Genomic DNA, 24153 nt, shown 5'->3' on the forward strand with positions numbered 1-24153 from the left:
GACAGACACACACACACCATACACAGCAAATCAATTTCTTAAATTATCCTTCTTCCTCCTCTAATCTAGAATTTCAGACAAATATTACCTCACTCTTGTTAAAGATAATTTTGAAAACAAAAATTCCTGTTCTTATGTTCATAATATTACCAAACTTAAAGAAAGATCATCTTAGCCAAAATCTGCACTCCGGGCCCTAATATCATAACTAACAATTCAGATATATATTTCAGTTTGCCAGTTTGTCACAATCGATTGTATATCTAGATCTACTGCATATTTTCCATCTCAAAGCTTTTAAGTAAAATTTGCTTGCCTAGTTTCTTCTCCAGCTCGGACAACACAACGTGTATGGGTGTAACAAGGCACGACAGGTCGGACATTGAACCAATTGCCATCCCAATACAATGTAATTTATTTTGCTTGTCAACCAAAAACACGGCGGATCCAGAATCCCCTAGCTGGAAAAATGTCTTCAGTGAGTGAGAGTTAACTTTCAGTTGCTTTTTCATAACCTTACTCACAAGACGTCCATTGTACTGTAGGCCAATGCTTCCTCGTCCACAACTTTTACTGCCATGGAGTTTAATTCAAGTGATCCTTTCGTTAATCCGGTTGTTTTTCCAAATTTGACAACCCTTTCTGTAGCAAAGTTTTCTGTCGTGAATGCGGTTGCATTCATAATTGACCCATCATCAAAAGCCGGAAAGTTTGTATGTGAAAAACCTGAAATTTTTATATATTCCAGTAAAGCTAACGTAATACTGCAAATGTAAATGTTTGTTTTGTTGCGTATAACGGCATTTTTATCTGAAATTCAATTTGATGCGACAGTTATCTCATCTATATTTGTTTTCTCGATTTAGCTTGACATTTAATTAATATTAATCTATTTTGCAAGTAACTGACTACTTCACTATATGAAGTTTGTGACTTATTTTTCCATCATTGGTTGTAGTCCGACTTTGATGAAAATGCAGAAAGAACAAATAGATATCATATCGATGGCTTAAATAAAGAAAGAAGTTCGAAATGAAAACAATGTACAGATCTATTACAATAAGGCTTTAAGTAACACTGTTGACGATGGATTTAAAATTGAAGAGAATGTTACCTAACATATACAAATGGTAGTAATTTTTACCAACAAGAAAAGGTACTAAAATGTTCTCGAAACATGTCCATTAAATGCATACGATTTCAATCATCAAAATATTTTATTAAAACGTTTTTAGAAAAATTATTTACGAAAATTGTTAGTAAAGTATTTCCAATCCTTTTAATCTATAGTCTAGTATATTACACATGTTTTGTAACTGTTTGAAAGCAAATGCTGATAAGGTACTGTTGCACATCTGAAAAACGGAACTGATGGCGCGACATCATTTACATGTGTCTGTAAAACATAGAAGTCAGCTCGAATTCAGCATACAGCAGCGTGAATCAAACCACAAGTAAATGACAACAATTGAATATTAATTTCTAAAAATGGCAACGCTTCTGACTTTCTAAAGAATTAATATTTCATCAAAAATGTTGTCACATAAAAATATCTAATTAGATGATTAAATCAGATCTCTTAAATCATCGGGAAATATCTCGAAAACAAGCACAGGGACAGATATATTTTACCTAACCAAGTAAAAGGCAATAGGTAAAATACTTGTTAGTTTCAATAAAATCTACATTTTGAAAATTTCTCTTTACGCAAAATGTCATTAAAATTTTGTTGTTTTTTTTTCTATAGACTCCAAATTGAGGTTCTTATTTTATATTTTATTCAAATCAGTCTAGCAAAAACTCAAGCACCCGACCCCATTTTTTTCTGGCTTATTTTTCTTAGTATATTTTGAAGTTTTGAAAAACTGTGATTTAATGAAATTCTACAATGTAGAGAAAACATATCTGAAGATGTAGAACTATCTGCAGAACGTCTAAAATAGCTTAAGAAATACGCAGGATTAGACATATGTTCTAATTAGTATTTAGTTATATGCCCTGAAGACATATACTTAAAAATGATATACATATATATAACTGTTATACCGGCAACTTTTAGTTCATTTTCCGTAGGAACAACAAAGTATCCTCTGCTCGGGGAACGATCAGCTTTTATTCTGACAACAGCTGCATCAACCCTCTCATTGAAAGCGCTCGTTAAAACCTCACCACATTCTCTATCATAACCGGGTCCTCCATGCCCAGCTTGGCTGTATGGATCAGGCTTAGTATCGCCATCTGCCGGCTGCATCAGTTTGGTTCCTTGAAGTCGACGGTCATCTAGATCAAAAGGCTGGAACATATGTCTTACTGTTAGAAAACATGTTTGTTCAATACCTTCAACTTTTACAAATGGCCCAATGGTTGCATTGTAATGTCCACTTTTCGGTCCTACGCTGCAACCCATGGCTACTTCTTTGTGCCACTCCGTTGCAGCACCCAGCAGTGTATTACCATTAGGACCAAAACTGAAACGTCCTTCCCGTACATCAGTTTTAACTGAAATACCACTCCAGTGGGTTAGGTATTTTGGAAACTCTTGTTCACCGAAAGGAATGTAAGACTTACACTTGCAATAAAGTACCACACAAGGTGAGGATGTATCAAAACCTTTGCTCGTAGACCTGACCATGCTTAAACCAATGCCTTCAATATTGCTATGATCGGTAAATAACGCTCCTGTTTTCGACTCGATGACTTCGTTTAGCAATTGAATATCCTTTCCAAACGAGCAATGCAACCCTTGCTCTTGTGCATAATTTTCAGCCAAAATAGATTCGGACGACTTTGTAAGGTATGGCCTACATAAAACTTGAAGACCGTTAAACGTTTCTAGTTCTTGATAATCGTTGTCATTTTTTGTAAAAGCAATTAATACAAATGTATTTTCTTTCGTCGACGGGTAAGCTTCCACGACATCCTTGTGGCTTTTCACAAGAGTATAACAAATATAGTCTAATATAATTGATCTGGCATATACATTGTGTTCAACTTCAACATCAGACTTGTCGAAATTTAAGTTCTTTAAGTATAATTCTAGTAAAGTGAGATATGCAAGTTTTGGTGTGTATCTATCATCAAGATTGTTTCTGATGAACAAACAGTCAGATGTAGAAAACGTGCACGACACGGCTTTCTGTCCGAATGACAGGTTCCGGAGTTCAAATATGTGTGCATTGCGTGATTCATTAGAATATCGACATTATCATTGGTAAGCGTGTGGTGACAGTTTACATCTCCTACACATCTAGATGGTGGCTCGAAATCTATTGTGATATCTTTGCCTTTTAGTATCCTGTCTTGGAGACTGGTTTTGAAGTCAACACATGTTGCGTATATTATATGTCCAGGACTCTGAAAATGTAAAATTTTACAGTCAGGACCCTGAGTAAATTTTTACAAAATGTGATTGATCTAAGCCTTAACAATACACATCATATACATATTTGTGATCTGACATGTATACATAGCAACAGGAATGCGAAAAGAGTTAGTTTGAAAACAACTGCCCGCTAAATAATTCCATCTCTGGCATCGTACACGGCTGAAGCATACGACCTCCTTAGGATTATGTCTTTGGATTAGATAAAACATTATTTTGTTTCCTTGCCAATTAGATGTAGATTCTAATTTTCTCTATTTTTAAAAATGAAGTACATCTAACTATAAATTAGTTCCTTGGTATTCGGATACTCCTATCCGAAATGTTAACGTAGGACAGAATCTTTTTGTGTGCGTAATAATGTGCTGTGCTTTCTTTTTAAGTGTTAAGCAATCTTTCTGTTCATGCATTTTAAACACATTTATACGTGTAGCATAGTTCTTTAAAATATAATTTTGTGTGCCTTATTGAAACGACCCGCTGTAGTCGAAATGGCATGCGATGCCTCTTTAAGTACTCAAAGCGGCTATAAACCATATTTGCTTTTGTCAATTCTTGGGGTGTTGCACCTTCCAATTTCTCTCAAAACAAATTCAGTTAAACTCAGTCTGTTTTTATTTTGCTAGAGTGGAGATGTACTAATTGCATGGTCGGGATATATAGCTTATTAGTAATCATTTTCCACAAAATCAAATTCAAAAGTAAAGAAAAAAAAAGTTTCAATCATTCTTGAAATTGTGATATTTCAAAGTGAATTAAATAAAGCAGTTCGGTTGGAAAAGTTGCTTGGGTTGTGTTCATTGCTTCTGATAGATTTGAATCTGAAAGTGGATTTGATAACCTACACATGCAAAAAGGAATATTAACTGCCACTCCTTAAATGAAGGTGGAATGACGGTAGAATGAACAGAACTTTGTTTAGGTACTGAAATGTAATGTTGTATTGCATCCATTGTTCTCCTTAGTGAAAAGGGAAATTCAAATACAAGAAAACAAGCTAACCTACCTACCCCTATCGCAAAGGTATCATATGTAATAAAACGGTATATGCCTCATGTAAGTACGATAACTTCGTGAGTAAATGTATCTATATACTTAAAATGTAACAAAAATTGAACGTTTTTTTATCATAACTTGCTTTTTCAATGGACAACTCTTCTTTTTAACTGCATAAGTGACTGATATAATACACAACAGAACGAAATCATATTTTTTTGATGTCCATGCTTTTTCGGAGATATTTAGATAAAATACTCTTATTTGGACTGATTAAAAAAAAACAGGTATGTTTTCTGTTGCTTATTTTTGATAGCCTCTATTGTTAAATATGTATATTAAAGTATAGATATAAACTATAACAAGCAAACATCTTACAAAAGCTAAACAGTAACTACGCACACAACATAAAGTTCCATTTTATTTTAATTTCTTTCCTGCATAACGTTATGAAATTCTCATGAAGTAAAATAGTTTGAATGAGAAATATACTATAAAGAAAAAAGTGCGTCTACAATTTTCATCCTGTTTTAAGCAATTGATTTAAAATTCATACACAATGTACGAGGGGGCGAAGCTACACCTCTCACAGTGTGAAAATATAGACTTCATATCTTCACAGTGTTAGTGATGAGATATAAAATTATTTCACTGATAGAATACAGTATTTCATTAGTTAGCATAAAATAAATAAAAGAATTATTGTTTTCTTAAAAAAATATTATCTAGTCTGTAGCCATACTAGGTTTTTACCTGCTGAAACGTTTTCATTCGAATAACTCGAATTGTTCGATACCGTCAGCATTTAACCCCAGTGGAGAATCAGCAAGTAACAGGATTGACAACAGCACAACAGCGCAAAAAGTTGTGCAGTAACAATGCTCTTAAGGGACCAATCCGCACGTTTTAGGGGAAAATAATATCTCTCAAAATCCATAAAACGGACTTGAAGTACTCTGATTGTGACTAGTGTAACAAACATATTGTCGTAAGAATTTTGCAAGATATTCTTATAAATAACCAAAAATATTGTACAGAAGGTAGTAAACCGTTGCAAGCAATGCAGAATTTACATTCTTCTTTCATTTTTATCAATATGTAACTTTTATTTTCACCCACTTTATCATTTTTCAGTGCCATATGCATGTATACATTCTATGCCAAACTTGATTGAAAAGAACATGTTGAAAAATTTCATCCAAAATGTAAGGGTAGTTTTCACATAAAAAAAAACTGTAGGGAAGATAAGGGTCCATGGTGGTGCATCCAGGATTGAACTTTCTTGTATATCAGTGAATTCAAAGTCAGTTTCATTCTTTAAGATTTACCGGGAAAACCAAACGGTTTGATTTGGGTTTTTTCTTCTCGTAGGAAGCGATAAACTTTGGTTTAAAAATGATTTTACCACCAGTGTTAGAAGTGGTTGCAGCTTCCCTAACAGCATATTGCAAGGAGAGTTTTACTCGGCGTTTGTAAAGAGAGGGTTTCATGTGCTTCTACATACATTGTACAAACTGTGAATAGTAACAATTGTCGTTTGAAATATTTTCAACATGTATTACCGAGTCAATCAACCGATCAAATGTATTATCCTCTACAACAGTCTGTCTACTACTATTATCTGGGATAACATAACAAAGTCCAATGAAAACATCTCTATCCAACGATAACTTATTTCCTGAAATCTTAACCCAAATAATGTCATCATGAGAAGTAAATATCAATGTATCATCTGACACTAAATTATTTTTAACGTATATAATTACACCACCTGAATTACGTGTCGCAGTGCTTTTAATATCAGATCTGTGCAAAACAAATGTTCAAAACCATCAACCTGTAAATTTGAATACACATCTGTCCATGTTTCAGTAAATAATATAATATCATTTCTTTTAAAAACATCTTTTAACAAGGCAGTCTGAAAGACAGCTAAATCCCCCGCCACTGCTATGGATAGTGAAAGGGTAAACCTTTGATGAGGTGATTATTTGACCCAAGTTTCATGAAAATCCTTCAAGGGGTTTAGGAGATACAGAGCTGAAACCTTTGACCTTCAGTTGTGACCTTGACCTTGAGTTGACATGGCTGACTCATGAGTTCTTGATGAGGTGATCATTTGACCCAAGTTTGATGAAAATCTTTCAAGGGGTTTAGGAGATACAGAGTGGACACAAAATGGAAGGCTCAAACCTTCGACCCTTAGTTGTGACCTTGACCTTGAGCTGGCATAGTTGACTCATAATTTCTGCACATCGTTTTGATGAGATAATCATTTTACCCAAGTTTTATAAAATTCCTTCAAGGGGTTTAGGAGATATAGAGCGGACACGAAATGGAAGGCTCAAACCTTTGACCTTCAGTTGTGACCTTGACCTTGAGCCAACATGGCTGACACATAAGTTCTGCACATCGCCTTGATGAGGTGATCGTTTGACCCAAGTTTGATGAAAATCCTTCAAGGAGTTTAGGAGATATAGAGCGGACACAAAATGGAAGGCTCAAACCTTTGACCCTAAGTTGTGACCTTGACCTTGAGCCGGCATGACTGACTCATGGGTTCTGCACATCGTCTTGATGAGGTGATCATTTGACCCAAGTTTCATGAAAATCCTTCAAGGAATTTAGAAGATATAGAGCGGACACAAAATGGAAGGCTCAAAACCTTTGACCCTAAGTTGTGACCTTGACCTTGAGCCGGCATGGCTGACTCATGGGTTCTCACATCGTCTTGATGAGGTGATCATTTGACCCAAGTTTTATAAAATTCCTTCAAGGGGTTTATGAGATATAGAGCAGACACAAAATGGCAGGCTCAAACCTTTGACCTTGAGTTGTGACCTTGACCTTGAACCGACAAGGCTGACTCATGGGTTCTGCACATCGTCTTGATGAGGTGATCATTTGACCCAAGTTTCATGTAAATCCCTCAAGGGGTTTAGGAGATATGGACCGGACACGATTTTGTTACGGACGGAAGGACGGAAGGACGGAAAGACGGAAGGACGGAAGGACGGACGGACGCAGACCATTCCTATAATCCCTCCGCCACGGCGGGGGATTAAAAACACTGAATTCAGTTTATTTGTTCGTTTGCTTTGCAGACCATTAATGTTCATGTAAGCACAACGAATAAGGACCTCCCCCGCACTGTACTATCTATCATCTCGACTACTATCCTGGTTTTCCCTGTTTCTATTTATAGAAGCTGGGGAAAACCTGTTTCTGTTCAAAGATACGCTTCGCCTTACGGACTATATGATTGTTTGCGCCTAGTGCGATTCCTTGCACGTGAAACATGTGTAGCATGTATAAGGTATTACATGATAACAATACTGAATGAAAATAAGTCGTGGACACGGTCATGTCATTCTATCCTAAATAAATGTGTTAATTACACGTGATTAACAATGGCAAACAGTCCAGTTTACCAAATTTTCAATTGTAAAAATTATATCAGGTGCTAAAATGGAAAATAGCAAAACTATAGGTATAATTTACACTTTAGTCCGTATGTATGGCGCCGTTGTCTAATCGTAATGCACTGTATGTCATAAACACCCTACTTTTAAATTTTAATTGGTAGTCTAATTTAACATTTTTATATTAATTATTTGAACATTTATTTTATATTAGTATTGATGCCTATTCACATAACATGCTGCCGAGCAAGGTAAGGGCTGCAACATATCTTATAATCATAATGTAGTGCTCTCCTTAAAAGAAGATAGAAATAGCCGACAATAATAAACACAAATCACGTCATTCTTACCGACATACATTTTGGCTTAGTTTAGGTTTAAACGCCGTGTTTCAACGCTATTTCAGTCATATACACGCAGTCAGTTTATCTTACCATCTCTCTAGAGGACCGGTACTAGACTCACAACTTTCTCACATAAAGATTCATGGTCGACCCTGGGCCCTTTTCAAACGTCAGTCAAATAGTGTTTGCTATACAAATTGTGTTCGTTATACAAACCTCGGTTACAAGGAATTAGTTCGCTATACGGATATAAGGAACCTCGGTTATAAGGAACAATTTTTAGAGGTCCCAAGCTGTTCCTTATAAGCGAGGTTTACTGTACAAACTTTCAACTGGCGATAGTTTAAATACACCAGGAACAATAGGAAAACATTTATTATGGATGGTATCTAGCATTTGTAAATAAGGTTTTCTTGTTGAACCATAAATAACGCAACATTAACAATAATGTACTGTTGTTGATTGTTTTCTACGTTTATTAATATGTATATTTGTTGGGTTTGGAGAAGATGCTGCAATGGGTTACCCCTTTGAGTCATGTGGTCTGTACAAATGAGCTTGCTGTATTAAGTTGTTTGTATTTTTCATTTAGAGTTATTGACTGTCCATATAATTCCGATTTCAAAATCCTAATATGATCATGCAAAAGCCATGCAAGTTTATTTGTCAACACATGCACATGCAATTCATGGTCAGTACTGAGAATGCGGAAGAACGGGTATTTATGCCCTAGGGCATACAGTTTCGTACATACGAGATTTTACCGTTTCGCATACAGTCCACATAAATGACCCAATTTAGTTCATATCTCACTCAACAATCCTTATGACAGACCTACAGCTGACCTATGTATAAATGACCTCGACTTAAATGACCTTCACCTTCAAACTTAAAACCCTAATAAGCAATACTTCTGGTCCTACAACCCACGTAAATGACCTTATTTAGTTCATACCCGAACTTAACAATACTTTTGACAAATCCTACAAATTGACCTATATAAAAATGATCTTGACTTAAATGACCTTCACCTTCAAACTTAAAACACTAATACGCAATACTTCTGGTCCTACAACCCACGTAAATGACCTTATTTAGTTCATACTCAAGCTCAACAATACTTTTAGCAAAGCCTACAAATCGACCTATATATAGAAATAACCTCTACTCTTATATGACTTTCACCTTCAAACTTAAAATCTTAATAAACAACATTTTTGGACCTTCAGTTTGCATATATGACCCGGTTTAGCACATACTCATATTCAACAAACCTTGTGGCAAGAGCTACGAACTGTCATATCTACAGATGACTTTGTCCTTTATATGATCTTCACCTTTAAACCTTAAAAAACATCTTTAGTCAATGATCCCGGGGCATGATTTTGCGTTTTAAAGTTGCAGCTCCTCTTGTTATTCTAATAATTACACAATGAAATGAACGGTCAAGAATGTACATGTATATGGTAAATATCAAAGTTGTATGGCGTCTTATTAAATTTTAATGCAAAATTAAATCTGTCTATTCAGAAGTTTTGTTCGATCAGATAAGAATTGAAAGACGACCTTTCAAACCAATTTGTTTGTGTGGACATGCATTATTAATAATAATTGATGCCCAACTAGAAGCTCTTTCTGTATTTATAAAGTTATACATTAAGTATTTTTTAGATATTTTGTCAGTTTCGTTTAAAAATATTTCAGTGAGGCCCAAATGTGAACAACTATATTTTAATAAGATGAGGAGAATTTCATAATAGTTAGCCTTAAGTCTACAGCAATTCTGCTGGCTTATTTACTGCTTGTTGAAAACGGCGAATGAAAAATGGACAACTGAAAATTAAATAATAGATTTGTGCTGCATTAACTCGGAAGCTGGGGCCTTAAATTGATTTTACCCCCCTTGACATACCTTGACTGTGCGGAGGTTTTTGTTATCCTCCCCCGTCAACCTGTTGAAGTCAAAAGGGAATCTGTTTAAAAGTTTGTAAGGAGTCATCTGATTCCTTTCCCAACCCATGGGTTTTCAAATCATTTTAGTTGGGTGTTTGACTCGCTTCATGTAAACAAAAATTAGACATACTTCTTGACTTCAACGACAGCGTATTTTGATACTTTGTAAATTTTTGCACTAGAGATGGCTTCGTTGGTTTAACTGCTATATTTTGAACTGCAAGTGGCTGCAGGCTCAGAATGAGTTTGAGTAGACAAATCAATATACAGTGTTCTTTTGCTTGTGTTTCAGTTTTAATTGACGAGTAAGTTGATGAAAGGTATGAAAGAGCAAATCTAGCATTGGAGCATTGGCATTTTGATTTGTCTAGCTTCTCGAAATCCAATGTCCTGTGTGAATTTTACATGGAAACCCCCTTTTCGATTTTCCATGTCTTGCAGTCATCACAGTTGGCTGAATGCTGCTAGCCGCAATTCACACAACACAATGAACGATTGCAGGTGTCATGGACTTGAGAAAGGTCATTTTGATAAAAGATAATAGGTAATGGTAGATTTATCGGAAGCACAGAGCACCACAATATCAGCCTCAGAGCCACGCGTTTGCAAAGTAAGCCCACAACAAGAGATTGAAGTATTGCCATGCAATACAAAGTCTCCTACTGGAAGGCGACTAATTTTCTATAGTGCAGAATAACATAATGAAAGTCCACACAAAACATTTTGTCAGGTAGAGATAGGTCATAATACACCTAAAACTTGAATGTAACATGCATGTTGTACCACAGAAATGTGGTCTTGATTTTTCCTTTGGGCCAGTAATAAAAAGTTACAATATAAGCTATTTTCAGTAATAACAAAGGGTAGTAATTCTTAAAACAAGGGTACCTCATGGTGGTGAACATTTGTGCCAAGTTACATTAAAATCCCTCCATGCATGAAAAAGAAAAGCTCTGTACAAAGTCATTCTTGAATTTGACCTTTGACCTTTAAGTATTACCTTGACCTTTCAGCTAATGACCTGGGTTTTGCGTATGACACGTCGCACGTGAACATTTATGTCAAGTAGTATTGTAATCCCTTGATGGAGGTTAGAGTTCAGGACCGGAAATGAAAACAAGAGGACCATGATGGTCCTGAATCGCTCACCTGTTTCCACATGACCCAGTTTTGAGTATGACGTTGTTTTTTCTATTATTTAACATATTGACCTTGTTTTTGAGCTCATGTGACCCAGTTTTGAACTTGATCTAGATATAATCAAGATAAAAATTCTGACCAATTTTCTTGAAGATCCATTGAAAAATATGGCCTCTAGAGAGGTCACAAGGTTTTTCTATTATTTGACCTATTGACCTAGTTTTCGAAGGTACGTGTCCCTGTTTTGAACTTGACCTAGATATCATCAAGGTGAACATTCTCACTAATTTTCATGAAGATCTCATGAAAAATATGGCCTCTAGAGAGGTCACAAGGTTTTTCTATTTTTATACCTACTGGCCTAGTTTTTGACCGCACGTGACCCAGTTTCGAAACTGATCTAGACATCATCAAGGTGAATATTCAGACCAATTTTCATGAAGATCCAATGAAAAATATGTCCTCTAGTGAGGTCAAAAGATTTTTCTAATTTTAGACCTACTGACCTAGTTTTTGACCGCAGTTGATCCAGTTTCAAACTTGACCTAGATATCATCAAGATGAACATTCAGACCAACTTTCATACAGATCCCATGAAAAGTATGGCCTCGAGAGAGGTCACAAGGTTTTTGTATTATTTGACCTACTGACCTAGTTTTCAACGGCAAGTGACCCAGTTTCAAACTTGATCTAGGTATCCTCAAGGTGAACATTCTGACCAATTTTCACGAAGATCCATTCAAGGGTATGGCTTCTAGAGAGGTCACAATGTTTTTCTATTTTAAGACCTACTGACCTAGTTTTTGATCGCAGTTGACCCAGTTTCAAATTTGATCTAAATATCATCAAGATAAACATTCAGACCAACTTTCATACAGATCCCATGAAAAATATGGCCTGTAGAGAGGTCATAACGTTTTTTCATTATTTGACCTACTGACCTACTTTTTAAGGGCACGTGACCCACTTTCAAATTTGACCTAGATATCATCAAGATAAACAATCTGACCAATTTTTATTGAGATCCATTCACAAGTATGGCCTCTAGAGAGGTCACAAGGTTTTTCTATTTTTAGACCTACTGACCTAGTTTTTGACCGCACATGACCCAGTTTCAAATTTGGCCTAGATATTATTAAGATGAACATTCAGACCAATATTCATACAGATCCCATGAAAAATATGGCCTTTAGAGAGGTCACAAGGTTTTTCTATTATTTGACCTACTGACCTAGTTTTTGACGGCACGTAACCCACTTTCAAACTTGACCTAGATATCATTAGGTTGAAAATTCAGGCCAGCTTTCATACAGATCCCATGAAAAATATGGCCTTTAGAGAGGTCACAAGGTTTTTCCTATATATTACCTACTGACCTAGTTTTTGACGGCACGTGACCCACTTTCAAACTTGACCTAGATATCATCAAGGTAAACATTCTGACCAATTTTCATGAAGATCTTGTAAAATATATGGCCTCTAGAGAGGTCACAAGGTTTTTCTATTTTTAGACTTACTGACCTAGTTTTTGACCGCACGTGACCCAGTTTCGAACTTGACCTAGATATCATCAAGTTGAACATTCTGACCATTTTTCATAAAGACCCCATGAAAAATGTGACCTCTAGATTGGTCACAAGCAAAAGTTTACGCACGGACGCACGCACGGACAGGTGAGCTAAAAAAAAACGCTATTGACCTTTGACCTCCAATTTTGACCTTGACTTTTAAGCTAGGGGTACGGGATTTGCGCATAACACGTCGTCTCATCACGGAGAACATTTGTGCATAGTAATATTAAAATCTTTTCATGGATAGCAGAGTTAATGACCTGGCAGGAAAAAAAGCCTGTTGACCATTGACCTCCCGATTGTTACATTGGAAACATTTGTGCCAAGTGTTATAAAATCCTTTAATGAGTGACAGAGCTGTGGACGAAACACGAAACAGACCCTGTTCATACTATGTAAACATATGACTGCCAAGTGTGATTGTAACGTTTGACCTAGGGGTCTGAAACTTGTGCATGACACATTATCTCATTATGAAGTATATATGTGCCAAGTAATATTAAAATCCCTTCTTGGATTGCAGAGTTATAGACCGGACAGGAAAAAAAGTCCTGTTTAACTTTGACCTCCAACTGTGACCTTGACCTTTAAACTAAGGGTCCGGGTTTTGCACATGATACGTCGTCTCAACATAGGAAACATTTGTACCAATTAATATTGAAATCCCTTCGTGGATGACAGAGTTATGGAACGGACACGAAATTTTGGACGGACGGGCGGAAGACGGAAAAGCGCATTCCCATAGTCCCGAAACTGCTTTTCAACCAGTAGGGGAGTAACAAGCAGCTCCACAGTCGAGAGGGTGCAAATGTCCATTATGAGGTGAATATTTAACATGAGTACCCCATAACTTGATATATGGGCCCAAAGTGTATGCTTATTAGTGGAAAATTGCTTTACACTCGGACATCTTGGATCTTACCCAGATAAGAATTACACGAACATTAACAACATACTGCCCTCTAAGTCTGTGTTAAGTTTAAGAGGTATGTGCAATAGTTAGTTTTCAAAAAACCATAGGAACACATTTTTATCCAAAATGGCTGCCAGTAGGCCATCTTTAATCCCATCCGAAAAAATAGTATATGTGCGTTTATTACATATTGATCTCTACGTGTGTGTGAAGTATCAATTTGAAGATAGGTGCAATCACAAGTACTCTGTACATACAGCTGTCGTGTTGACTACCCGCCGTGATTTGACCGTTGTTTCTCATACATTTTACCATTGTGTACACTACGGTAGCGCTTTCATCCTGTCGCACTGACCTGTGTACTTTCGCTCGGGGCATTATGGGTAAGAACTATTTTCAACATGGAGTCGTAAACAAGGAAGTGAAAGTGTGCTTTGCATTTTTAGTTGAATATTCACCATTGTTGTTTCCAGAGTATGATTAATTCTAGTGTATCCATTTAAGTATCATTTGAAATGATGAATTTAAGTTATCTGCAGTTGTTCAAATCGATTCATACATGAAAAACGGCATCGTTTAGCTTGTTTACCTGCAAAATTGTACATGTATATTTCTGTACAGTTTTTTGTTTGTTTGTTTTGGGTTTAACGCCGTTTTTCAACAGTATTTCAGTCATGTTACAGCGGGCAGTTAACCTAACCAGTGTTTCTGATTTCTGTATCAGTACAAACCTGTTCTCCACAAGTAACTGCAAAATTCCCCATATGAATCAGAGGTTGAGAACTAATGATTTCAGACACAAATATTGTTTATCAAAATAGTCGCAAAGAACATTAGCCCCACCCGAGGATCGAACTCTCGATCCGTAGATCTACGCACTACCTGCTGAGCTGTATATGTACATCATTTCATCATTTCATTATACGAATGTACAAAAGTATTGAACGCACCATTTTCAAATTCAGTATAACTATAAATTGAAATAATGTCAGTCATACATTTTTTTTTTATTTTTTGCAGGACTAATTTTCAAAGTATCAGTTTGATGTACGTGAAAAGTGCCCTAGATTTCTTTGTGCAAATTTAAATTAGACCTTTGTTTAGTATAATAACAAGTATATATCAATGCAGTTTGATTCTACTGTAATTTAAACTAGAAAATGCACAAATTTTAATGAATATCGAAAGTAAAAGTACGTTTAGAATGTCCGTTCACGAGTCTTATTACTCCCGATGTCGTATGCAATTTTTCCATATTTCCTTCAAAAAAAGCTGACAGTCGGTGTATTTTTTAAGGATGAGAAACATCAAAATTTGAGGAACTATCTCTAGTTTACCCTAGTAGGTCATGTAACTGAGTAAAAACTACTTTCAGACAACATTCCGAAAGTGTACCGGTATCCGGATAGTATATTTTGGATATGCGTTTCAGTAAACTTTAACCTGACTGTAATAGTACTTTTCTGTTAATGAAATATTGATGAAAGACCTGATCAATACAACATGACTTGTGATAATTATTAGTTTACAATGTGACCTGAAACAGGCCTTAAACTACGTTGTTTACAACATGATCTTGATTTCAAGATTAAGCTAATATATTAAAGCCCTCCACTATTTCATATTCATATGAATAAGTTGACATTCTTGGTGACATTTTTTAAGAGAAAGGCTTGAATGGTTAAACCTAAACTATAAAGTAAGTAAGAAGGCTTTGTAAACTTTGTTACTGGTTTTGGGAAGATTTACCGCTTAAATTTATTCTGTGACATTTCCTTTAAGTGTGCAATAAAGATAAATGGAATACATATTAACTATAGACATCTAGAAATGCAACTACTACTATGATAATTTTCAGGTCGAAAAGAGCACACTGCCCCTTTCGGACAGCACTCTGCCCCATTTTGGCAGCACCCTGCCCTTTTTGAGCTCTAGAAATAACACTATATGATATATTAATGGTTATATCATTATGTGAAAATGTAGAAGTAATGAAATACATGTTGTTGTGTTTTTTTTGCATATGGTATACTTAAAAAAGCACCATTTGGGTTCGATTTTTTTAAAAAAATCAAACACGAGAGGGGGTACCCCTCCCGCACCCACCCCTTATCCCGCCACACAAACTTTACCCCAGCGCCTTAAAAAATTTCTGGGGAAGGGCCTGAGAGCACCCCAGACATAGAAGTACAATGTCATGGGGAGGTCTCAGGTTCGAATCCTGACCTGGCACTTGTCCTGGAACTTATTACCTCCAATTATGTCAGTTTACACTTCCGAATTTTAACACATAAATCTTCAATTCTTCATGTATGTACATTTGATTTTATAATATTTTTCATAACACAGCACATTTAGAAAGTGTTTCAAGCATTTTGCCATGGAAAACTTAAGAGATTGATGCTTTAATTTATTGTTATAAATTTTGTTGTTGAGCACAATATCCTATTAACTTTGATATAATGTTACAGTTTAGATACATGAAACGGTAGGTATATACTAATGTAACATTTAGATTTTTTCAACTGAGAAACAGACATGTCCCATGTTTTATAACTGCAGATCAATAGGTAATACAAACTAGGACATTTTTGTTTAATTTAGTAAAAGTTGACTTTAGATGAATACTGCAGACCAAGATACTTGTAACAGTATATTACATTACACATTTGTAAAGGTCACTATACATAATTCTTGTATATTTTTCAATCTGCTGCATGAGCTGTCAGGAAGTTGTAGTGATAGAAATAATGGAATCTTTTGAAACTAAGTCACATTATTTTAGTTATTTTTGTATCAGAATGAATTATGAATAAAATCCATTTCAGAAGAAAGGGACTTGATTTAAACATATTGCTTTGTGTTTTAAATGGTATGGTTGACATAATATTTACTTAAAAATTTGGTTGGAAGATGTAAAAAAGATGGAGAGAATTTTTGGTCAAATATTGGAAATTAAACCTACTTTCTGAGAGAAGAATGAACCAAATATTTTACAACTAGCATGGGAAATAGAATTTTTGTGGGAAATACTATCAAATTAAACCATTGAACAGAATCTAAAAACATTTTAAACATCTTTTATTGACTGTATATATATATATATTTATATATACATTGTTAACATTCTAGTTATTATTTTCATTTAAGTTACGTTATGTGTGTACCAGAAATAATATTAATAATCATTAGTAATATTGCATGACTTCTTACATAAATATCTGGTCCATAGTTTGTGGTTTATGACATGTCTAATATTTGAGAATAATAGTTAATATTAATGTCTAAAGTCATGTTATATACCACTTATTTAATGGCTTGCCAGTCATGACTTAGCCTTTTTTTACTATTGACCAGCAAATACTTCCATTAATAATTATATTGTATCGAAGTTGTCTGTGCTTAGGATTTTATATGTTTACCTGAAGTGTATATGTTTGTTGTTCCCCATGTTTAGTAGGCCTGTTAATTAATAAAAAATAGACTGCAAAATAGTGTGTATGAACTTTAATATATGTACAAATAAAACTGGAATTTACAAAGGTGGTTGTTTTTCACTCATGATGGTGGTGTTGAAAACTGAAATCCTGTCAGTATTACATTGTACATGATTCATACAAACAACAAGTACTTTTTAGCATTTCCAGTTAGTAATAGCAGAGAAATTATTCTCTCTTTGGTCTAACTGTCGGTGGTGCACCAAGGGAAGGACTAGACTATCAGAATTGCAATATGTAAACTTAGAGTAAGTGTTTGGTTATTAACACTTTGAACAGAATATGATATACATGTACATGTATATTGACATGGGGTGCCAGCTGGTATATCAGGCCACACAGTATTCCTTCTTGATGACATGATTTAAGCACTATATTTGTGCATCATTTAGACGTTTAGGACATTGATCTTATGATATCTAAGTCTCCCGATCCATATATAATATACCATAATTGCGTTGCAATACTACAGTATAGGAAAGTGAAAGTAGATTTTCCTTTTTGTCAAAAAATAATTCTATGACACGAGTCAGAGAAGATAACGGTTTAAAAAGTTTAAGTAATCACAATTACGCACAGTTCTTGTAATAACATGCAAAAAATAAGTAGATTCTGAAAATTTACCGTCCTCCGCGGGACTATGTTTTAGTGTATGTACAATTATCCAAAATCGGCTAGTTATCAGTTCCTAGTATAGAGGTTAGACGGAATGTGTGACGTCACGCTCTATGTATAGAATGTAAATTTTACTTACCAAATAACACACAGCTGCATGCCTCCAGATCGTTCGACAACAAACAATTTTTTTAGATATCTTGAAATAAATGCCATATTTCTTACGAACGCTTTAAAACTTAATTACTGACAAACTTTATGTTACGGAAACACACGAGAATTTGCTGTTTTTCTACTTTTTACGATGAAAATCGAAAAGTGTGTGTCACGCTTTTACTCCAGGTAAACTACGGAATTCCGTTAGGTCCATAGCCTTTGAATTTATTGATTTGAAACGCGATACTCGATAATATGATGATGAAAACGCGAAATCACGAAACTATGTTAATGTACTATAGGCTTATGTATAAGAAACTTTGAAAATCTGCTCTGAATCAGTAACACCTAGAGCCTTGATATTTTGTAAGTGATATCAGAATTGTACTGTCTACCATAATTGTTCAAATTATTTTCCAGTTAGTTCAAAAATGTATGTGACATGTACATTATATAATTTAGACTAACATAGAAGAAACCTAACTTTGTACTTGTACCATTACGTTACACAAAAACACTGAATACAGGTGAGCGCTTTAGGGTCAATGACCCTCTTATTAGTTTTGTTTACCTGGCTGAAAATATCTAAATGCATAACGGAACATAATTTAAACACTATTTCAGATAGAGTTGTTGTTCTGAAATACTGCTGTTTCACACACTACTACCTATCATTGTACCAAGTTTTATTATCCAACACTGAAGGTATGAAGGTATAGTTTTGGCTTTGTACGTCTTTCTGTCTGTCTGTCTGGATATCTGTCCGTCTGAAGCCATATTTACGCATTTTTGGAGTATTTAGATAAAACATGGTAGAAATATTACTACACTAGTTAGGGAAATGTCATCCTGCAAGCTTAAGTCAGATTTCCTGAGAAAGAGAGGATTTATGACCCTTTCTACTGATGATCACTACGTAGAAAGTATTTAATGTCGTTCTCCGTCCGTCTGGGGCCAGATTTAAGTTATCACGGTTTAACGGATTCAAATAAAACATGGAAGAAATATTAACTGCAACTGCTAGAGAAATGCCATCCGGCAAGTTTTAGTAAGATTGCCTGAGGAAGAGTGGAAATAAATGACCTTTCTACTAATAATTATTGCAAAGAAAGTGTTTTATTTTATTTTCCGTCCGTCTAGAGCCAGATTTAAGTCATGTGTAGAAATGTAAACTGTTATAAGCAAGTTATAAGCAAATGCGACTTTGCAAGTGTCAGTGACATCGATTGAAGAAGGCAGTATTTATGACTCTTGTACAATGAACTTATATTTGTAGCACATAGAAAGTGTTTTTATCGTTCGGAGTCATACCTTAAAGAAACAGATTAGACTATTTCGGTTATGTTAACTGTGATATGGACACACGGTCCCATAAGTTTGAGTCCCATAGCCAGAGGAAGACATTGTTTATGCTATAGTATAGTTTAGACTTCTAAATATTCACTTAACTACAGTTTTCAAAGTATGTAACTCTACCTTAAACGGACAATACAAACCTTAGTTTGACTACTGCCTCCTTTCTTTTCTTCATATTGTTCAACAGTTGTACAAAAATCTTTAAGATGACGTCCCACTCTATCTTTCAGTCGTAACAAATCTGGCAACCGTTTCTCTAAGTTTAGCTCATCCCCAACGCTATTAGTCATGACGTTCAAATCGTGGCTTAAAACTTTCCGGGGTTTCACAGGGACTCTACCCGCTTGGACTTTTGTTGATGCAGAATTTTGAGTTTCGATTCTTACATCTTGCGGTACTTGTCCCACACTTATAATTTGTCCAGTAAGGTGTTTATATGCATTCTCATCGGGAGGGTAAAACATTTTCAGAAGGTGTGATTGTTGAGACTCCTCAACTATTTGAATCATGATGTCCTTTTCTATGCGTTTCGTTTTCATGATGTTCAATAGATCTCTGTTTGCATCTGCCGAGCCATTATTTTTTAATACAGCATCGATTGATTCCATCTGTGTAAGCGTAATAATATCCTTTGCATATAAATGATCACAAAATGTTTTTGTATCTATCTCCCGTACCAAGTCTGGAAATCGCGTCTGTAAGTCCAGTTTATCTCCAAGCTCATCAGCCAAGACGTTCAAGTCAGGGCTTGAAACCACTTGAGGTATGTTGGGTACTGGAACCGCTTGCGAAGTTGATGATGTAGAAGTTTTTGTTTGAAGTCTCATGGTTTGGAGATCCTGTTCAAGACTCATCACGCGTCCAGCAAGATGTTTAACCACTTCCTCACTGCCACCTGCAGTTTGACGATCATGCCTTTCCACATTATCCTCTGGCGGAACTGCAGTTACTCTAGGTCTTAAGGGTAAACTGTCCGGTTCATCAACACCAGTAGTTATGGAAACTGGCCCTCCAACTGCTCCGGATATAGTTTCGTAACTGACTGCTTGTGCTTTAACCATATATAGGCCAAGAACAACCCAGACGCCATTCTTGGCGTTAAAGTTTAAAACCTGTATGTTCTGTTTACCTCTCGCCGTTTTGTATTGTACGGTTTTACTGTCAGAAAGAGTTACAGTTATTTCACCGTTACATTCGTCTTTCTCAAAACTTTCAATAGTCGTGAGAGGCGGATCACTTGTTTTAATGTAAGAAGCTTCAAATAAATATTTGAATTCGTTCTTCAGGGTTGAAGGGTCTTTCTCAGAGACATGTAATCTTAATCCATACCGACTAGGTTGCCTATCCCCTTCTTTTTCTGGCTCGCAATTGAGGTGTAATGTTCCTCCAACTTCTAGTTGCTCTGATATGAAACAAACGGATGCTGGATTTTTACTAACTGATGTGGCTCGTATGTTGTCATTTTCTAATGTAATATTTGTTCCATGTTTAGCAGACGAAAACTTCTTGTTACTCTGAGGATCACCTGAAATGAAATATCAATCATTTTCGTTTCAAGAATTGCAATTTGCAACAATTATTCAAAAAGAAATTCCAGTCCATTCATACCTTGATTTTCATATTCATATACAAGCATGATTGTGATATGAAACTTTTCGTTCTTTAATCATTGTTAATACATAAAGTCATCTCTTAATTTTCAGAAATGAACGCTACTCCTTAATAAAATGTTAAAAGGGCTAATACAAGTCTTCTTAACGATTCCCTGTTAATTATCAGAGTATCTGACAAATTTCATCAACCCTAATAACAACAGTTAAACGGACGATTGATATGACCAGGTATTTCATTATAATACATTCATATTTCGTTCAGTAGATATTCCCTTAGTCTGTTGGTAAAACATGCTGAAACATTTTAAACAAAAATAGGAGCTTATTATTGGCTTTCTTCATCGATGCCATTTTTATGTCAACTTTAAAGTTTGTTTGTTCTTTGTTATAGATTTGATATATTTGCTGGAATGAAAATGTATGTATTTGACTGGGTAATGTTACACACCAGCAACCCGACAAGAGTAAGTAACTCGGATGAAAACACCAAACGACCGCCACTGGTACCAGGAGTATTGATTCTCTCCTTAAATAAAGGGCTAAATGCTATTATTGGTACAAAACTTGTGGCCAATATGCCAATCTGGTGTACATTATGCTTGCTTCGATACTTTTGGAAGTAACTTTGATAATTTTAGCAGTTCATTTATCAAATTTCACACACATCCAGACATATAATTTGTGAAGAAAATACGGAAACTTTCAATAACACCTAAAAGTAACAAGACATCATTTTATTCATATTACGACCTCGACTTATATCTTTTCTTTTTTTCAAAATCGCAAAAACCACAGACAAATGTTTCGTTTTTTTTTTATTTAAAAAGATGTCGTTTGCAAGGTGTGAATATATTAGATTTGCATGGCCACTCCTAACACGACCCAATATAGTCTTATTAAACAAAAAAGACAGAAAATGAAATGTGTTTATAATGCAACAATTCACTGTCTGTACGTCATAACTACACCGCCAACGTCATAGCGGCGCGATGGAAAAGAAACCCACACAAAATAGACAAATATTTGGTGGATGTCATCACGGATTTACATAATGATACTTGATAACTTGTTAGAAATGAAATAATATATCTAAAACAGTGATTTGCTCTTGAATAAAATTATTGTCTGTCTTTTTATTAGGTACATATTATTATATCATTCGATCTGCGCCCTCGTGATGTAATTCCTGCGCATCTGAACTCAAAACAATAATTTTATTCAACCAGAAATCTCTGTTTGGGATATATTATTTCTTAAATATCAAACCAAATTAAAATAACCTTTCCATAGATGACGACGAGATTTCTGCCTAATTATGATTAAGTTCTGGACATTTACGAGAAGTTTTTGACAATTCAAAACTTGGTTTAGGTAGTAAAGTATGTTAAGTTGCTTTAAGTGTTGTTATGGTAAATTGTCATGTTTAGTTTATGATACATTCTACAGCAAAATCAGTTTAGAAATGAGGTGCTGGACTGTACTAACATCCATCGCGGCACCACAACGTTCAATTTCATATTGCAGTTGAAAATGCATACAATAATGTTCAGATTCTGTGTTTTCGTAATGGGATAAAGTTTATCTTGTGAAATTAATGATTAAATGTGTGAGGCTGTAGCGTGTTGTTTTAATCAGTCGTATGTTGTTGGATATGAGATATATACTAACCTTTTGTCATGAGCTCAACAGACATTTCACCATATCTGATGTATATAGCAATCCAAACTTTTGTCTCTTTTTCTATTTTTTTCTTGAAAGTCTTCTCACCAAATTTTGAGGATATCTGAAAACACTGAAACATTTTACTGGCTACTGCGAAATTACTGTAAAATAAAATCTTTGAAATTAAGAGATTCAGCATAAATCTATCTGAAACTTCTTTGGCAGCATATAACGCAAATAACAAAATAAAAAGAGACTCTTTCAGCGAGTTATGAGCATTGTGAACACCCCACGCACCCCTTATACCGTGTTAGCTCTACATTAACACCGGATTAGCTACAATCATTGACAACTAGTTTACATTTGTGTGCAAATGATTCGAAAAGAAATTTTAAAAGATATTTTTATAGATCTACAAAAGATAGTTACACAGAATGAATAAAATTTACAGCACATATTACGTAAAATGAATCCCCTATCGAAATCCCAGACTAATATAAGCATCAGTATCTTTTTTACACGTTTATCATAAATACTTACTTCGTCGCCATTTTCTTTTAATGTAACTTCAATTCTACATGTTCTCCGATGCGCACGTATTACATTCAATGTTTTGAATGAGATTGGAGTTTGTTCTTCTTTCATGAAGCCGATATCACATCGCCCACTTCCTTCTACTTTCACTTCAACAATTTTTCCTGGTTTTAATTCCGCTTCGCTACATGCCCATCCATCAGAGTTCTTTGATACCCATGTCGCTACTTTTTTGTCATCAGAAAGTTCAACATTTTCACCACAAACCTCGCTAAATATGACGTTGGTAGACATTTTAACTACATTTCTCCCAGGTTCTATTAATAGAGTGTAATAGTATACAGCAAATATATTCGTTATTGTTTGTTAATTACAATATGAGAAATACGAATTATTCAAACATTTAGCTATTTGTATCCCCTATATAGATCTATAATCGTGTAAGATCTTTAATCGAACTAGGTTTCCATATAAAACATGTATGTTTTTATGTTAGGTGTATATATTGTTACTACCTGATATGTATAAACTAATTCATTTCCTTCATTTTGTAGACAAAACACATTTTCCTATTATTCAATATCTTACACATTTTTTTACAATTATATATTTGTGAAACTCAACTTACTTGTCTTGATAGAGTGACGGTGTAATCGGTAACGTTCGTAAATACTTTTACTACATGCTATTTATAGATCTAAATTCGATGAATTGGTATCCCCCGCCGAAAGGGTTTGTGGTGAGGAATGGCAAAAAAATATATCCGGCAAAAAGTTAAGGATGTTACTAAGAAGCAAATAATTTCATTAGTCAAAATCAATTTAACAGAAAACAAACGTTTAATTAAAGAGTACATAATAAATGTATGATACTTTGATCCTGACTAAAGAAATGATTTTGAATGGGATATGCTTACTGTAATAAGCTTAGCTTTTAAAATTGAAATGTGAACTTGAAGTTTAACTGGAACGTAATATTGTCTTTGAGTGGTTTGGCACC

General features: G+C 35.0%; 1 protein-coding gene across 1 annotated transcript; it reads right to left on the reverse strand.

The window, feature by feature from the left end:
- On the reverse strand, window positions 1-24153 carry LOC128550320 (uncharacterized). The gene is made up of 6 exons (XM_053529158.1): window positions 23670-24153; window positions 23161-23471; window positions 22627-22741; window positions 19486-20870; window positions 2047-3354; window positions 1-726 (listed from the first exon to the last, which is right to left on the reverse strand). Exons 2-5 carry the CDS (start codon window positions 23446-23448, stop codon window positions 3037-3039), a joined length of 2106 nt encoding a protein of 701 aa, XP_053385133.1. The 5' UTR covers window positions 23449-23471; window positions 23670-24153; the 3' UTR covers window positions 1-726; window positions 2047-3036.

This window comes from Mercenaria mercenaria, chromosome 17 (assembly GCF_021730395.1).
Source record: "Mercenaria mercenaria strain notata chromosome 17, MADL_Memer_1, whole genome shotgun sequence".
NCBI classification, from domain to species: Eukaryota; Metazoa; Mollusca; class Bivalvia; order Venerida; family Veneridae; genus Mercenaria; species Mercenaria mercenaria.